At 38.5% G+C, this 17,307-nt stretch overlaps 1 protein-coding gene across 1 annotated transcript; it reads right to left on the reverse strand.

The window, feature by feature from the left end:
- Nucleotides 1–5,004: 5,004 nt before the first annotated feature.
- Nucleotides 5,005–15,195, reverse strand: LOC113467292 (protein sidekick-like). Its single transcript, XM_026823392.1, has 3 exons — nucleotides 15,086–15,195; nucleotides 10,394–10,521; nucleotides 5,005–5,141 (listed from the first exon to the last, which is right to left on the reverse strand). The coding sequence occupies exons 2-3, from the start codon at nucleotides 10,473–10,475 to the stop codon at nucleotides 5,005–5,007; spliced, it is 219 nt and encodes a 72-aa protein (XP_026679193.1). The 5' UTR covers nucleotides 10,476–10,521; nucleotides 15,086–15,195.
- Between the last annotated feature and the right edge of the window lie 2,112 nt (nucleotides 15,196–17,307).

Genomic DNA, 17,307 nt, shown 5'->3' on the forward strand with positions numbered 1-17,307 from the left:
ATTTTTTCGTGATGACGTCAGTTCATGCGAGGTCGTAAACCATCGCTGCTTCAACGTTATTTTTTTTGTGACCTTTGAGCGACATTTTAGGGGATTTGGGGACCGTTTTGGATGTTTTTGAGTGCGCCAATGCACTTTTTGGGTACTTTTACATCGGAATAGGACTCTATCTTGAAAAAAATTGTCATTTGGTTGAGCCCCTATAATTTTCGCGGGCAGCCATTTTTTCGTGATGACGTCAGTTCATGCGAGGTCGTAAACCATGGCTGCTTCAACGTTATTTTTTTGCGACCTTTGAGCGACATTTTAGGGGATTTAGGGACCGTTTTGGATGTTTTTGAGTGCGCCAATGCACTTTTTAGGTACTTTTACATCGGAAAAGGACTCTATCTCGAAAAAAATTGTCATTTGGTTGAGCCCCATTGTGTATTAACAAAATAAATATAATTATCTTATACCTACATATCATGTGATATCATGTAGATAATGAAGTACATACTGACTACATTCTGGTGGATATGATAGATCAATCAGCAAACTAGACATTGATTGGATAGAAACATATTGATTTGTCATTTGCCAGGTAGGTACATAAATGAATTAGTCATTTGGTAACCAGTTAAACTCAGAACAAGACAAGTGTAGTGCTTAAAGTTCATTTCGCCAGGTTCAGCAAAATGTCCAGAGTTAAACGAATACAAAATTTTGAGTAAGAAAAGACGAGATTGCCAGCCTAGTTAGTTTGTTTGGTAGTGCGCCTGCCTTGTAAGCGCTAGGCCGCGGGTTTGATTACCGCCCGGGGCGGATTTTATCCAAAACGGATAATGTTCTTTCTCGGAACGTCTGGCTTTATTCTGTCCTGTCCGCCTTCTCTCTTCGATTTCGGGACGATAGGACCATAGCAGTTACAGTTCCCTCTGTCAAACCTCTTTGAAAAAAGGACAAGATGTGTTGATTTGTTACCAACTGCCACGGCATTCTATCAAGATCAAGAGCATATTCTAGAGTTCTTCTTCTTGAAAGTTGCTACCCATTCATAAGGAATTTTATCAGAAAGATAATTCACAGAGAATCACAGTTCTTCTTCAAGAAAAAATGGCACGTTCCAAAATACAAGCATGTTTCTCCTCTCAGGATGATTTTCCCAAGTCCGTGACCTGGTGAGATGAATTGCCTGAAGTAACATGCCTGTCATTAGAATATGCATTCATTGGTTATAGGTTCATTACAAATCAGCCAATGGTTGAGCAATATTTCTGGTTCAAAAACGGGTTACTTTGGTGGTCTATCGCAATGAAAGGTGATGTTCATTCACACACGGTCGTATATTAAGCAGCCAAAGAGCGTAGAGAGAGGCACTAAATCAAGCGCCTAATTTAGTCTCTCTCTCTCTCTCTCTCTTTTCTCTCTCTCTCTCGTGTCTCTTTTGTGTGAAGAAGGAAAAAAAACAACCGGGTATACCACAGAACTCAGCGGACACTATGGTCTCTTGAAGACCTGAACCACAATCTAAGCTCTACTCTTGGAAAGAGAGTAAAATCAAAAATATTACAGGAAGATCCTAAAAAAGATTAAGCTCCTAAAAAGATGAAGCAATTTCCCCACGGAGAAGCACACGTGACGTGAGGGCAGTGTAGCTATCATGAACGAAATTACCCACTAACAAATCCTAACTAGGTAATCCTATTATGGGGGAACTTTGAACCACATTCCTGGGGAACCATAGGATCCACAGGGGAACCACAGGATCAATAAATCCATTTCAATTTCAATTCAATTTCAATTCAACATCTTTCTGACACCCCATGAGCTCATGTGACGTGATAGTAGTTTGATTCTACCTCAACTTGTTGCCGAAATAAGGGTAAAACCCTCGCTTCTGAAAACTTTAGCAGTTATACAGTGACGTACAAACCCTTCAAAAAGTGCCTACTCTTCTTGAACCACCAGTCAACCATCGTGAGGACTTGTGCTTGTTCAATGAACAAGCACAAGTCCTCACGATGGCGTAGTGGCGTAGCGTCCATGTAGGGCGTGTATGGCGGCCATACACTCAAAATTTACTCAAATACCCTTAAATATTGACTTTAAATAATTAATGTATTTTATTGGATGAATAAAAATTATTATACCTTAAAATGGTTAAAAATCCCTCTAAATCCCTAAATCCCTTGTTCTTTTAAAGCAAATTGATCCCTTTCTCCCTGTTTTATAGTCCAAAAGGCCCGTACCCAGGTGTCTTTGTAGGAAATGTAATAAAATTATGAGTTATGAGAGTCTTCCCATTATACACGACACGATTTTCTTCCGAACAAGGAAGTACGGGCCTAAAGAGAGTCGTGATTTTCCAAACGCCCTATGTCACTCAAAGCTCCGAGAGAGGTGCGAATTCAAGTAGTTTGCAATTCAGAGCACATGAATTTATGTGAGAGTTAACTGATTTATGTGTTGGCGCCTTGGTGTTCATCTGGCTTGGCGCTTGGAGGTTTTTAGAGTGGAGCTGCCAATGTTGAAATTCACCAAGCCCATTTTTACCCTTTTGTGGGAATCAAACAAAAAAGGTTTCAACCGTTTGATAGAGGGAACTGCAGCTGCCATGGTCTTATCGTTCCGAAATCGAAGAGAGAAGGAAGACAGGATAGGAGAAAGCCAGTCATTCCGAAATCGAACATTATTCGTTCAGGATAAAATCCGCCCCGGGCGGGAATCGAACCCGCAGCCTAGCGCTTACAAGGGAGACGCGCTACCAACCAAGCTAACTAGGCTGGCAAAACTGTCACGTTTAAATGTAGCAATCAGTCCTTCCACCGTGCAACGGGGCCCTAAACCTTTTAATTTTTAATAGCCTGACTTAAATCCTTCTTCTTCAAGTCTCATTTCTCCACAGCGTTGAAGTGACGGGGCTTTCAGCCTTCATTCGGTGACAAGCTACCCTCCTCCTCACATTAACCTCCCCTGGCCTGATTATCCTAATCATCCATCTGGATACCAACCACCGGCGAGATTGCTTAACTTCAGAGATCCAAGGGGAACTAGTGCATTAACCGTGCTATCACTGCCAGCTCTGTTTGTTTGTTTGTTTGATCCTTCCGATTTTGATTATAATTTTGGCAAACATTATTATCAACATACTAGGGCCAATCTTCCATGGGAGTAGAAGACTTGAAGTTCACCTAATATTTAAACTTTTAATTTTAAAGCATATCTAATTAACTATTATAAATGAGCGATTGATGCTTTAAAATTATGTAAATTTCACCGCCAAACGTCAATTTTCAAACGGCTTTCATTACTTTTTAATACGAGAATTAATCGACATAGATACCTAATTAACTATTATAAATGAGCGATTAATGCTTTAAAATTATGTAAATTTCACCGCCAAACGTCAATTTTCAAACGGCTTTCATTACTTTTTAATACGAGAATTAATCGACATAGACCTATGTATATCCTGAAATTTGTATTTCTAAAATTTTAATCCAAGCCTGTGGTCCACTGTGTGAGAGCACGTAGTGTCTGCACTTGTTCTGTGCCAGAGGTTCGTAAGTCGTAAACTAACTCCCGAGTTCCAGGGAGAGAATATTTATGCGATTGCCTCAGAGTGATAATTAGGAAGTTCATTACGGAGTGAAAAGATATCCACAGAGAAGAACTGAGTTACGACGGAGATGCAGCTTCCATCAGGTTAGAGTCGAGAAGTAATTAACTAATTAATCAACGCTGTGGAGAAATGAGACTTGAAGAAGAAGGATTTAAGTCAGGCTATTAAAAATTAAAAGGTTTAGGGCCCCGTTGCACGGTGTAAGAACTGGGTAGCGGTAATAGGTAGAAGAAGAATAAGAACATGATGAAGAAGAGAGGAAGAGAACAAGAAACGAAAAAAATGAGATAAATGAAAAAGAAAAAGAAGAAGAGGAAGAAGTCAAAGGAGAAGAGAATGACGAAGAACGAATAGATGGTGAAGAAGAGTTAGGAATTTAGGAATAAAGAGGAGGAAGAAGAAAAAGACAAAAGCAAAGAGAATGAAGAAGGAATTGAAAAAGGATAAGAAGGAGATGGAAAAAAAGGAAAGGAGGAAAGAATGATGAAGAACCAAGAGATGATGAAGAAGTAGAAAGAGGAGCTGAAGTAGAAGAAGTGAATGAAGAAGAACCAATAGATGGAGAGGATAAAAAAGGAATTGAAAGAAGAGCAAGAGTAGAAGGGAAAAAATAGCAAAAGGATCAGAAGGAAAAGAAGAAATTGAAGAAGGAGATGAAAGAGGAAAGAAGAAATGGAAGAAGTTACTGATAGTTATAAACAAATAGACCAGATAAATCAGACACTATGTTGTGGATTAGTGGTAATGAATATAGCATGAATAGTAATATGGATTGTATAGTATGCATAAAGTAATGAACATAGTAATATGGATCTAGTAATGGATTTATGTAGTTGGTTTAAGCTGGCTTAGATATAGTACATAATATGGATTGTATAGTATGCATAAAGTAATGAACATAGTAATATGGATCTAGTAATGGATTTATGTAGTTGGTTTAAGCTGGCTTAGTTTATGTTAAGCTCGTGTGTGGGCGAATGAGTTATGGTACCAAGCATCAGGTGTAACCGAGGCTTCAATCCATGCAGAAGTTTCTTGTCCCGGGGGTTATTATCATTGCTCTCTTTGCAGTTTTGCACATTGCACTTTCCGCCTTATAAATGTTTGTTTAGGCTTCACAGACAGGTAAATATTGGTCATTTCTACCTACTTCATTACTTACTTTTTAATTTTTGACGTTTGAATTATGTACAATAGATCAGTTGCGCTTACTTGGGTCATGTTTCAAAGTCATAGAGCAGAAAAAATGAGGACCAACGGAATTTTTCTTTTTCTTAGCATATGCCTTCAGACAAACTCCAAGTGTGTCTGAAGGCATATGCTGTGTTCCAATCCACTCAACCCCATTGATATTTGTTCAAGAAAATTTCGCCCCGGGCGGGAATCGAACCCGCGACCTATCAGTAGCAAATCTTACCTTGATAGAACCAGGTAATGTTAGGTGTAGGAGCTCCGGCTACTCTACAAGTGAGTACTGTGTCTTTACCATCCAGTACTGTTACATTCTGGGGTGGAGATTCCATGATGGGTGCAGACGCTGAAATGAAAATAGATAAATAGATCAGTTGCGCTTACTTGGGTGATGTTTCAAAGTCATAGAGCAGGAAAAATGAGGACCAACGGATTATTTGTTTTTCTTCTACGACTTCTAGATACCGAGATAAATCGATTTAAAAAATACCGGTAAATCGTAAACTTTGACGTCACGGCATACGCTCCTGTCCATTCAAAACAAAATAAACAAATTCTTACCTAGATGCATGAGGACTCTTGTTAATATTAACAGCGTTATGTAGCCAAGATATGTTGGGAGCAGGTTCACCTAAAGCTTCACAAGGCAGATTCACCGTGGCTCCAAACTCGCTCAGTGTTTGATTGTGCGCAAGCGTTTCTGCGCATTTTGACGTGAAATCTGACGTCACAACTCTTCGAACTTTTTCATTAGAACGGCAATTAAAAATTAAATTTTCGACCTTTAGTAATGAACATAGTAATATGGATCTAGTAATGGATTTATGTAGTTGGTTTAAGCTGGCTTAGTTTATGTTAAGCTCGTGTGTGGGCGAATGAGTTATGGTACCAAGCATCAGGTGTAACCGAGGCTTCAATCCATGCAGAAGTTTCTTGTCCCGGGGGTTATTATCATTGCTCTCTTTGCAGTTTTGCACATTGCACTTTCCGCCTTAAAAATGTTTGTTTAGGCTTCACAGACAGGTAAATATTGGTCCTTTTCTGTCCGAATATGATTTCAAAATCTTCCAATATGGGGGTGTTTCCTGTCATCTCTAAAAGCTAAAGTCTTCTTATTTGGTTTGTCCCGTTCCCGTTCCATTAGCTGTGAGAAATGCGACATCTCCACTAATATTACGTAGTACGTGTGAGAAATCTAACATCTCCACTAATATTACTTAGTATGTACGTATGAGAAATCTAACATCTCCACTAATATGCATATTATTGCTATTATCTAGATGTCTTTCTTTCTTTTTCTTCAATACAATGGATATACATATTATGTAAAATCCAATAGTTTTGAGTAAAAGATGTCCTCAATAAAAGTGGAATCAGTGGAATGATGAATGGATTTAATTGAAGCGAATTAGTATTGGGATTTTTTGTTCAGATATTTTTATTAGATAACTATTAGTAGGTTTCTTACTTTGATACTGCGAATTGAATAATAATGGTTATTGTTTTTTTTTTTTTTTTTTTTTTTTTTTTTTTTTAAAAAATACCTTTTGCCTTTTGTAATTGGCTTTGTTTTAATTCAGAGTATTCAGACAAATTATTATATCTTAGGAGAATTTCAGCAATTAAAAAAAAAGGAGAAAATAATGGAATTTTTTTCCCTAACTTAATGTTTGTTTAGATTTTGCATTTTACCTTACGTTGTTTCTTTGTTCTGTGTTAAGTCTTGAATAGAATATCCAATATCTAGTATACGGTTGTTCTGATTTTGGCGAGACCTGGTACAAATTCAGATATTTTATGTAGTATTCTTGCCAGGCGAGTTAGCTTGTAAGGTAGCGTCTGCCTTGTAACCATTAGGTCGTGGGTTCGGGGTGTTCACCCGTACTTCCGTACGATAACCACTACACCACTGACGCTGGTTATAAATCAATCATGATCTATGTAGATTTTTCTTTCAATAGTTTTGAGTTTGAAGTTTAAACATGGTATTTTGAAGTGATTTCAGATTCCTAAATTAGTTTTAGCTTTTTTCTTACTACGGTATAGCCACAGCTAAAGCAAATTCACAAATTTATTTCTAATACATACCTAGTTCTGACACCTCCCGGCGCTGTACAATATACTTGAGTATCGGACTATTCCCATCAAATCCCAGGGACCACGACACAACACAATCTTTTGATCGGACCGTTACCGGACCGTGACTGGACCTTGACTGGCACTATAGTGTGAATCAGGCTTTAGGTGTGTAGGGGCAAACAGCCCTAAAAGTTGGGTTAAGCTTACACGAATCTACCATATTTCAAATGCATAATGCTAAAGGTGTGTTCAAACGTGGTAAAATTTTTAGACCGTCAACAGGTAAAAAATAGAGTGATTAAAAACAGTAAAATTAATGTAATTTTTCAACTAATATTGTGGTAAAGTTGATAATTAATACTGTGGGATGATTTGAGGTGGTAAAATTTAAATTAGTACTGTGAGGTGTGAGGGTAGTTGCCAAAATAATGTGATATAATATGTCAACTAAAACTGTGGGTATTGTCTAACAAGTTGTTAAAATCAATAGGTAATTTTTTTCAACTTCAACTAGGTAGGTACTGTGGTCATTTCTCAACTAATGTTGTAGGATGTATAATGATCAGGTGATAAAATTTTAAATCATTGCAAATGTACGTATGAAGAAGTAGCATTTCTAATTTCTACTAGTTACTAAGTACTGTGGTAAAAATTCAAAATAAGGTGATAAAACTTCAAATAGCTCAAGTGTGAAGTGGTAATTTTTTCAACCAAGTACTAGGTGAAATTTCAAGTAATATAATATGGTGTGGGTACAAGCATAGTTTCCAATGATAAACATATGTATCTTACTCGTCTAAAGAGGTAAATTTTAGGTACTAAGTAATGTGGTAAAAAATCAAAACAAGGTGATAAAATGTCAAATATGTAGTACTTTGGGGCAGTTGCTAAAAAAAAGTGAAATTTCAACTAATATGGTGTGGGTACAAGCATAGTTTCCAATGATAAACATAAATATGTATCTTACTCGTGTAGATTCTGTGTGGTTTAATATCTCTATGGTGATTGGTATTAGGTTCGCTATTATATTGGTGAAAGGCGCGGAGCCGAATTTCCGACAAATCTGCTCGCTTTACTCTTTGCACGGAACGGGTGTAGTAGGAACTCTCTAGATAAACGAATCACATAATAAAGTTGGGGTATACCTAAAAAACTGATTACACAAAATTCAACTGATTGGCCATAAGGAGTGCGAAAATTAGCTGACTGACCATAAGGCAATCGGCGAGTGCAGTGACCACTACGCCATGGGAGCTGACGCATTGTAGGATTTTCCCAATATCTCAATAATCCTAACATCCAATGTTTACCTACCATGCCGGCACCGGTCGCTATGCGCATTTATATATCATAGCTACTCATTTTCCTCACGAGGCTGAGTGGGCCCCGCAACAGCCAGTCACGGAATCAATCATTTGGATGATACAATTTCTTGGCCCCGCCGGGAATCGAACCCGGGTCTCCCGCGTGCAAGGCGAGTGCAGTGACCACTACGCCATGGGAGCTGACGCCATTCCCCCGGGAATCGAACCCGGGTCTCCCGCGTGCAAGGCGAGCGCAGTGACCACTACGCCATGGGAGCTGAAGATTGGATTTCCTCACGAGGCTGAGTGGGCCCCGCAACAGCCAGTCACGGGATCAATCATTTGCATGATACAAATTTCTTGACCCTGCCGGGATTCGAACCCGGGTCTCCCGCGTGCAAGGCGAGCGCAGTGACCACTACGCCATGGGAGCTGACTGAAACGAGACCGGGAATCGAACCCGGGTCTCCCGCGTGCAAGGCGAGCGCAGTGACCACTACGCCATGGGAGCTGACGGAAACTACTGTAACAGCGGTCTTAAGGTGCGTCCAAAGATTTTCGATCGGTCGTCAATCGACGAGGTGAATCTATGTTGTCGAGGCAGTGTGGACGGTTCAGTCGACGTCGATCGACGGCTGTCCACTACGTGTGGACACGCCTTTAGAGCGGGGTTTACCAAATCAGAATTGAGATCAATCTAGGATTGATCTATACTTAATATTAATACCCAGTTCAGTCCAGAATCGAAGCCAACTCCGACTTCGTACAACGCGGCCTCAGTAATGCTGTGATATCCACAAATATTGTGAAGAGACTCGAACTACCAATCTCCAGATCCGAAGTCCAACACGATAACCACTACACCACTGACACTGGTTATAAATCAATCATGATCTAGGTATGTAGATTTTTCTGTCAATAGTTTTGAGTTTGAAGTTTAAACATAGATATTTTGAAGTGGTTTTAGATTCCTAAATTAGTTTTAGCTTTTTTCTTACTACGATATAGCCACAGCTAAAGCAAATTCACAAATTCATTTCCAATACATACCTAGTTCTGACACCTCCCGGCGCTGTACAATATACTTGAGTATCGGACTATTCCCATCAAATCCCAGGGACCACGACACATTAACTGAGCGCGCATTCACTCGTTCCGCGCGCACATTAGTCGGCGCATAGGGTAACTCAATGACCGCCAATTTGGCGGCCCGCGTGTCGTTGCCGCCAGGGGAGAGCAGGATGCATCAATATCATCATTGTAGATATTATATATGTAATAATGATATCTATGTAATCAATATTATATATTAACAAAAATAAAAGTGCTGAGCAAAGTTGCATTAACTGTAGTAAAATTTCGTGTACTAACTTACCAAGCTTGTGATAGCTGATGTCAATATGATTTCAAAATTTAACCCATGAGAGCCGATGCCTATTCGTGAGAAAACATTAACTATAGTAAAATTTTGTGTACTAACTTACCAAGCTTGTGATAGCTGATGTCAATATGATTTCAAAATTTAACCCATGAGAGCCGATGCCTATTCGTGAGAAAACAAAATTTCCCCACCATTTTCGCTATTATTTGACATACTTACTTAATAATAACTCAGTACTGGTCCGGAGTTAGAAGCGGGTTAAATTTTAGCAAGATCCAAAGAAGGAGAAAAAATTCGGCTCTTATGGGTTAAGTTGCACTCATTGATAAAATAACAGGTGAACCTCTACATCTGAATGAATAAACAAATAAAAATATTCAAGAAAACAATATACCTATCATAAGAAAGTAAGAACAAATACGACACACTAAAAAGCCGTGGAAAGCCAAAGCTGAAAAAAAAGACCATCAGGAAGTGAAAAAAAGAATCTTTTTTTTTTTGTACTGGTCCTTAGAAGCGGGTTAAATTTTAGCAAGATCCAAAGAAGGAGAAAAAATTCGGCTCTTATGGGTTAAGTCGCACTCATTTATAAAATAACAGGTGAACATCTACATCTGAATGAATAAACAAATAAAAATTCAAGCAAACAATATACCTATCATAAGAAAGTAAGAACAAATATGACACACTAAAAAGCCGTGGAAAGCCAAAGCTGAAAAAAAAAGACCATCAGGAAGTGAAAAAAGATTTTTTTTTAAGACACGGAAGTATACACAAATAAGTACTTGTTTTTTTTTTATTATTATTACTTGTTAAACTTTCAAAAGGACTTACTTTTTACTTTAAGCCAAGTGTTGACTGTTTCTGAGCCCGCTTCATTGGTAGCCACACACTGCCACATACCAGAGTCCTCCATGCGTAGCTTACGAATAATCAACGTACCATCCTCTTCTATTGAATATCTGATAGGGGAAAAGGACAAAATATTAAGTAGTTATTTACAGCTCATAGGGACCGAATCAACCAAATGGCAAAATAGAGCTGACTGGAAAAGACTTACCAAAAAACGCTGACAGTTATAAACGGAGAAGGGTGATTTTTAGTCCGTCCTTCCTTTATTATTACAATAGTAATAAAAAGGTATAAGGGACGGACTATTGTATTCGCTTCGGTGTCTGTCAAATAAAATAAAATAAACAATATGCTTGACTTTCCCAAATTCCATGTATCCTAGTCTAAAGTATGTTTAGGTATGTATTAGGATGTTGTCACTATTTTCGCACAAAAATACAAATAAATCATGGCAAACCTAATGGAGCGTTTTCACTCACGTGGGATTTACAAGCCTAGTTAGCTTGGTTGGTAGCGCTTTGTAAGCGCTAGACCGCGGGTTCGATTCCCGCCCGGGGCGGATTTTTATCCTGACCGGATAATGTTCGTTCTCAGAACGGCTGGCTTTCTCTTATCCTGCCCCCCTTCTCTCTTGTCTTTCGGGACGATAAGACCTTAGCAGTTACAGTTCCTTTTATCATAGCTATTGAAAACAAACTTACCTAGTACAGATAGGTAGGCACTGGCTTCTACTCTGCCAGCTTCATTCTGTCTAACACAGGTGTATTTACCAGCGTCTGTGTTCTTAACATCCGCTATCAGTAGATCCCCTTGCTCGAGGATTTGAGTTCTGCCCAAGATTGTCACCGGTAAATCATCTGCAAATAAGGAAGAAAATACTCCTGGTTCAAAATCTGATGTAGTCAAATTCTTAAATAATGGTAAGGAAGAAAAAAATACTAGTTAAAAATCTAATGTGGTCAAATTCTTAAATAATGGAAAGTATTCCTAAATAGGAAGTATTAAGTCACTTGTGTCTCTTATTGATGAGAGACATACTACGGGATGGGCATGCTACGACAATTGGTGCATTCAAAGTGCTACCGCCGCTGACTGCATATTTCCATTCACAAATATGTATTACTTATTCATATGTATTACTTTTTCCCCATCCGTGGCACAAGCTCTGCTTATACGGATGGGTATACCATTTATATGAAAAATGTATGTTATGAGTTTTTTGTCAATCAAATATAAATAGAAACTTGTTAATAATAATATTATTATTATTTTTTTTTAACCCTACCATGCGCAGGATCACCGATTTTGCTCAAATTTTAGTATGTTATAGGTCTTGACGAGTACAAAAAGGAAATCAAAGAAAAAGAAAAAAAAAAAAACGTAATTTTTCACCCTCTTTTGGCCAATTTTCAATCTGTGCCAGATCTGGCACTCTGCGCATGGTAGGGTTGAACTTTTTGTTTCCCTACACATTTTCGTCAGTAAATTAATGCTTTCTTCAAATTAAATTGATCCCAAAGGTAAGGTAAAGCTAGACCCTTGACAAACGGAGTGTGCAGTGGCGGCTCGTGGTCAGATGAAGAGGTGAAGGGCTTTTCATAAATTAAGCAAATAGTACGTAGGTAGGTACATACAAGAAACTAAATGTATACTTATAGTCTTATACATGCAATACAGCATATGCCTTCAGACAAACTCCAAGTGTGTCTGAAGGCATATGCTGTGTTCCAATCCACTCAACCCCATTGATATTTGTTCAAGAAAATTTCGCCCCGGGCGGGAATCGAACCCGCGACCTATCAGTAGCAAATCTTACCTTGATAGAACCAGGTAATGTTAGGTGTAGGAGCTCCGGCTACTCTACAAGTGAGTACTGTGTCTTTACCATCCAGTACTGTTACATTCTGGGGTGGAGATTCCATGATGGGTGCAGACGCTGAAATGAAAATAGATAAATAGATCAGTTGCGCTTACTTGGGTGATGTTTCAAAGTCATAGAGCAGGAAAAATGAGGACCAACGGATTATTTGTTTTTCTTCTACGACTTCTAGATACCGAGATAAATCGAACAAAGCTCGAATACTTACGTTCCTGTGGCAGTTGTACCACATTGCTCGAATCGGAGGGAGTACCTTCACCGACACTATTCACAGCGCTTACTCTAAATTGAAACGAGGTGGCTGCTTTCAGATTGCTAAGCAGAACGGAATGAGCATCGGCCGAAACGTTGCTTAGCTCTGTGACCCAGTTGAGAAATGGATCTGGTAGGGGACCTGAGGGAGAAGAGAGACAAGTTATTTATTATTATTATTATTATTATTTTGAAGAGGTTTGATAGAGGAAACTACTGTAATGTAAATGCAGTTTCTCTGTGCCACTATGTCACAACTTTGGTGCTCATTGCAGCATTGTAGGACTTTCCCAATATCTCAATAATCCTAAAATCCAATGTTTACCTACCAACTACCATGCTGGCACCGGTCGCTATGCGCATTTATATGACATAGCTACTCATTTTCCTCACGAGGCTGAGTGGGCCCCGCAACAGCCAAATTATCCAGCATGAACTTCTTCAAGTCAACTTTGAAATTAACTCCATTTCATCAAATCTTAAGTCGTTCCAGAAATGGGTCGACTGTGAACAAAGCCTCTCCACCATGTTCTATCTCTGAACTTTTATTCGTTAATAAAAGTTACAGTTGTTGGATCTAAACCTCTTTTTTCAATGTCTTTATGAATCAAAACTATACATCGCAGTCTCGGGCGACCCCTTCATCTTCTCCCTTCCGTTATTTATCAACTCCATCCTCGGTGAATTAATCGTGGGCATGATACACCCTAGAAATGTATCACACATAGCTGACTCCCTTCAAAATCTCTATGAAATAGACGAAACACCGAGTCGGGATAAATAACCAACTCGTAAGTATCCATTTTCATAAATAACCTAAGTAAAATAGTAACTTCAGAGGACATGAGGGTGTTTTGGTAAAAGGAACTTTAACATCTATCCGTGGTACAATAAGGTGCAAGAAATCACACTGTGTTTGGATACAAGTACAAATACAAACTTTTGATGTGAATAAGAGTAGGGTTCTAAAAAAAGTGGTACAAATTCGAATGATAAATTCTGTCAAATAATATACCTAAAGTTGGAACAATTTCTACTAACAACAACTCACAGAGTAGAAAAAAAATGTGGGCAGTTGCAAAGAAGTTGGGTGATTTTTCGAATTCGAACACAAAAAACCCACTGTGAGGCTTAGGTGTGTAGGGGCAAACAGCCCTAAAAGTTGGGATAAGCTTACACGAATCTACCATATTTCAAATACATAATAGCTAAAGGTGTGTTCAAACGTGGTACAATTTTAAGACCGTCGACAGGTAAAATTGCCTAAAAAATACTTCCAAATGAATATAGAAGGAACCAGAAAGCAAGGTAGACCACGAATGAGATGGAATGATCAAATCAACAAAGATATCATCAAAATCCCAGTCTCATTGAAAACCAACAAAAATTTAATGATAGAACTTGGTGGAGAGGTTTTGTGAATAGTCGACCTGTTCCACCAAACAGAACGACTTAGAATATGTATGTATGTATGTATGTATGTAATGTAACAGGTAAAAAATAGAGTGATTAAAAACATTAAAATTAATGTAATTTTTCAACTAATATTGTGGGAAGATTTAAGGAGGTAAAATTTAAAATAGTACTGTGAGGGTAGTTGCCAAAATAATGTGATATAATATGTCAACTAAAACTGTGGGTATTGTTTAACAAGGAGTTAAAATCAATAGGTAATTTTTTCAATTTCAACTAGGTAGGTACTGTGGTCATTTCTCAACTAATATTGTAGGATGTATAATGATCAGGTGATAAAATTTTAAATCATTGCAAATGTACGTATGAAGAAGTAGCATTTCTAATTTCTACTAGTTTAATGTAGCAGTTGTTTCCTTGCTACCAAATAAAAACGGCGGTGAAACACTCATCTTTTAAAAACCCAAAAAAAAAGTTATTTACAGCTCATAGGGACCGAATCAACCAAATGGCAAAAAAAGAGCTGACTGGAAAAGACTTACCAAAAACTCTGACAGTCATAAACGGAGAAGGGTTATTTTTGAGGTTTGATTGAGGGAACCGCAACTGCTTAGGTCTTATCGTCCCGAAATTCAAGAAAGAAGAAAGACAAAATAGGAGAAAGCCAGCCGTTCCAAGAACCTTATCTGTTCAGGATAAAATCCGCCCCGGCCGGGAATCGAACCCGCAGACAAGCAGTGCAGACGCGCTACCAACCAAAAAAAACTGAATATTAAACAAATTAGGTAGGTACATAGGTACTGATTTTCTCTAATCACTACGGACTAAAAAATTCCCGGAGGGACGGACCCTGCTTGTTGAGGTTTGATTGAGGGAACCGTAACTGCTTAGGTCTTATCGTCCCGAAATTCAAGAAAGAAGGAAGACAAAGTAGGAGAAAGCCAGTCGTTCCAAGAACCTTATCTGTTCAGGATAAAATCCGCCCCGGCCGGGAATCGAACCCGCAGACAAGCAGTGCAGACGCGCTACCAACCAAACTAACTAGGCTAGCCAAAAAACGAACAGAATCTTTCCGACAAAACAGCCTGGGAAAATTTCGTCCATTCAGAATAAAATGAACAAATTCTTACCTAGATGCATGAGGACTCTTGTTAATAGTAACAGCGTTATGTAGCCAAGATATGTTGGGAGCAGGTTCACCTAAAGCTTCACAAGGCAGATTCACCGTGGCTCCAAACTCGCTCAGTAAGAACTGATTGCTACATTTAAACGTGACAGTTTTGCCAGCCTAGTTAGCTTGGTTGGTAGTGCGTCTGCCTTGTAAGAGCTAGGCCGCGGGTTCGATTCCCACCCAGGGCGGATTTTATCCTGATGGTATAATGTTCGTTCTCGGAACGGCTGGCTTTCTCCTATCCTGTCTTCCTTCTCTCTTTGATTTCGGAACGATAAGACCCTGGCAGCTGCAGTTCCCTCTATCAAACGGTTGAAACCTTTTATGTTTGATTCCCAAAAGGGTAAAAATGGGCTTGGTGAATTTCAACGTTGGCAGCTCCACTCTAAAAACCTCCAAGCTCCAAGCCAGGTGAACACCAAGGCGCCAACACATAAATCAGTTAACTCTCACATAAATTCATGTGCTCTGAATTGCAAACTACTTGAATTCGCAATTTTGCACCTCTCTCGGAGCTTTGAGTGACACAGGGCGTTCGGAAAGTCACGACACTCTTGAGGCCCGTGCTTACTTGTTGTTCGGAAAAAAATCGTGTCGTGTATAATGGTGGGTCCAGACTTGTGCAATGCAACGTGCAATGCAATGAAATTCGTTAGTTTGGACGTGTTTGAGAAAGTTGCAGCAAAGAATACAATAAATAATTACTTATACGTAATTAGATTAGAATAGAGCAAAAGAAATTAAAGTTGAAAGATGTCCATTTGAAATTTTTTGAATTGAACATCGAATCTCATGTAAAAAGTTGTAAAGAATCCAATGACATAGGTAAGCCAAAATTGTGAAAAAAGTATTTTTTCTTTTTTTTTCACCCAAATGTTTAACGTCACTGTATAACTGACCAGGTTTTAACTGACCACTGTATAACTGACCAGGTCTTTTTTTCTCTCTCTTTCGTCATTTGATTAAATGTTTCCTTTTTTAATTGTAATTGACCTGTGTATAACAGTTTTGCTATTGATATACACCAAATAAAATAAACATTGTATTTATTGTATTGTAATATACGTCAAGTCATTTATACTGCTAGGATGAGACGGGGGTTTCACCGACCATTCGGCAACAAGCTACATATGTACCTACTAACATGAACCTCACCCAGCCTGAGAGTCCTGAACCGCAAGACTCCATTGCCCCATCCGGATACGAAGTTACCAACCACGGAAGTCCGAAACATGAACGAAATTTGGATATGGTAATGGTAATAATATTACTTTTATTTAACAATAATTACAAAAAGTGATGAATAACAATTGAACAAGCAAAATGATAAACATAAAATGTACAGATTAATGAATTGAATTTTTGCTATGCTAATCAATTGTTCGACCACACGAACGAACGCGGAATTCTCTTCCTTTCCTATTTGAGTGTTGGTAGCTCGCGCTCTGAAATAAAGAGAAGGAAAGTGAAAATGAGATAAATTATTTGATTAAATACAATGATTTAAACTTTAAATGCCAGCCTAGTTAGCTTAGTTGGTAGTGCGTCTGCCTTGTAAGCGCTAGGCTGCGGGTTCGATTCCCGCCCGGGGCGGATTTTATCCTGCTGGGATAATGTTCGTTCTCGGAAAGGCTGGCTTTCTCCTATCCTGTGTTCCTTCTCTCTTCGATTTCGGGACGATAAGACCATAGCAGTTACAGCTCCCTCTGAAAAATTTTTTTTTGTTTTTTTTTGTCTCCCATTCCCCTTTTTCTTCGAACTGCTGTCTTATAGTTTAAAAAAAAAAAAAAAAAAAAAAAAACTTGAAATATAGCTTCTGGTGTTACTGTCTCAAATTTGTCGAAAAAATTTAGTTGATAGAATAGAAGCCAACAAAGCTCTTGGTACCTACACATTGTTGTGATGTCAACAGAAATTGTGAAGGATGAGAAAGCTCTCAGCTTCACCAAATAAATCATAATTTAGTTTTCGAATTGTTTGTGTTATATCATATCGAAGTACTTAATCGTGGCAGAATAAATAAACACTAATAGCAGTATTGCCTCGGTGGTGTAGTGGTCAAGGCGCTCGCCTGGTAAACAGGAGGGCGTGGGTTCAATCCCAGCCGAGGTATGGAATTTTATCGGAATGATAATAAACTGAATATTAAACAAATTAGGCAGGTACATAGGTATTCTTTAA

Source organism: Diaphorina citri, unplaced genomic scaffold, assembly GCF_000475195.1.
Source record: "Diaphorina citri unplaced genomic scaffold, Diaci psyllid genome assembly version 1.1 scaffold447, whole genome shotgun sequence".
Classification (NCBI taxonomy): Eukaryota; Metazoa; Arthropoda; class Insecta; order Hemiptera; family Psyllidae; genus Diaphorina; species Diaphorina citri.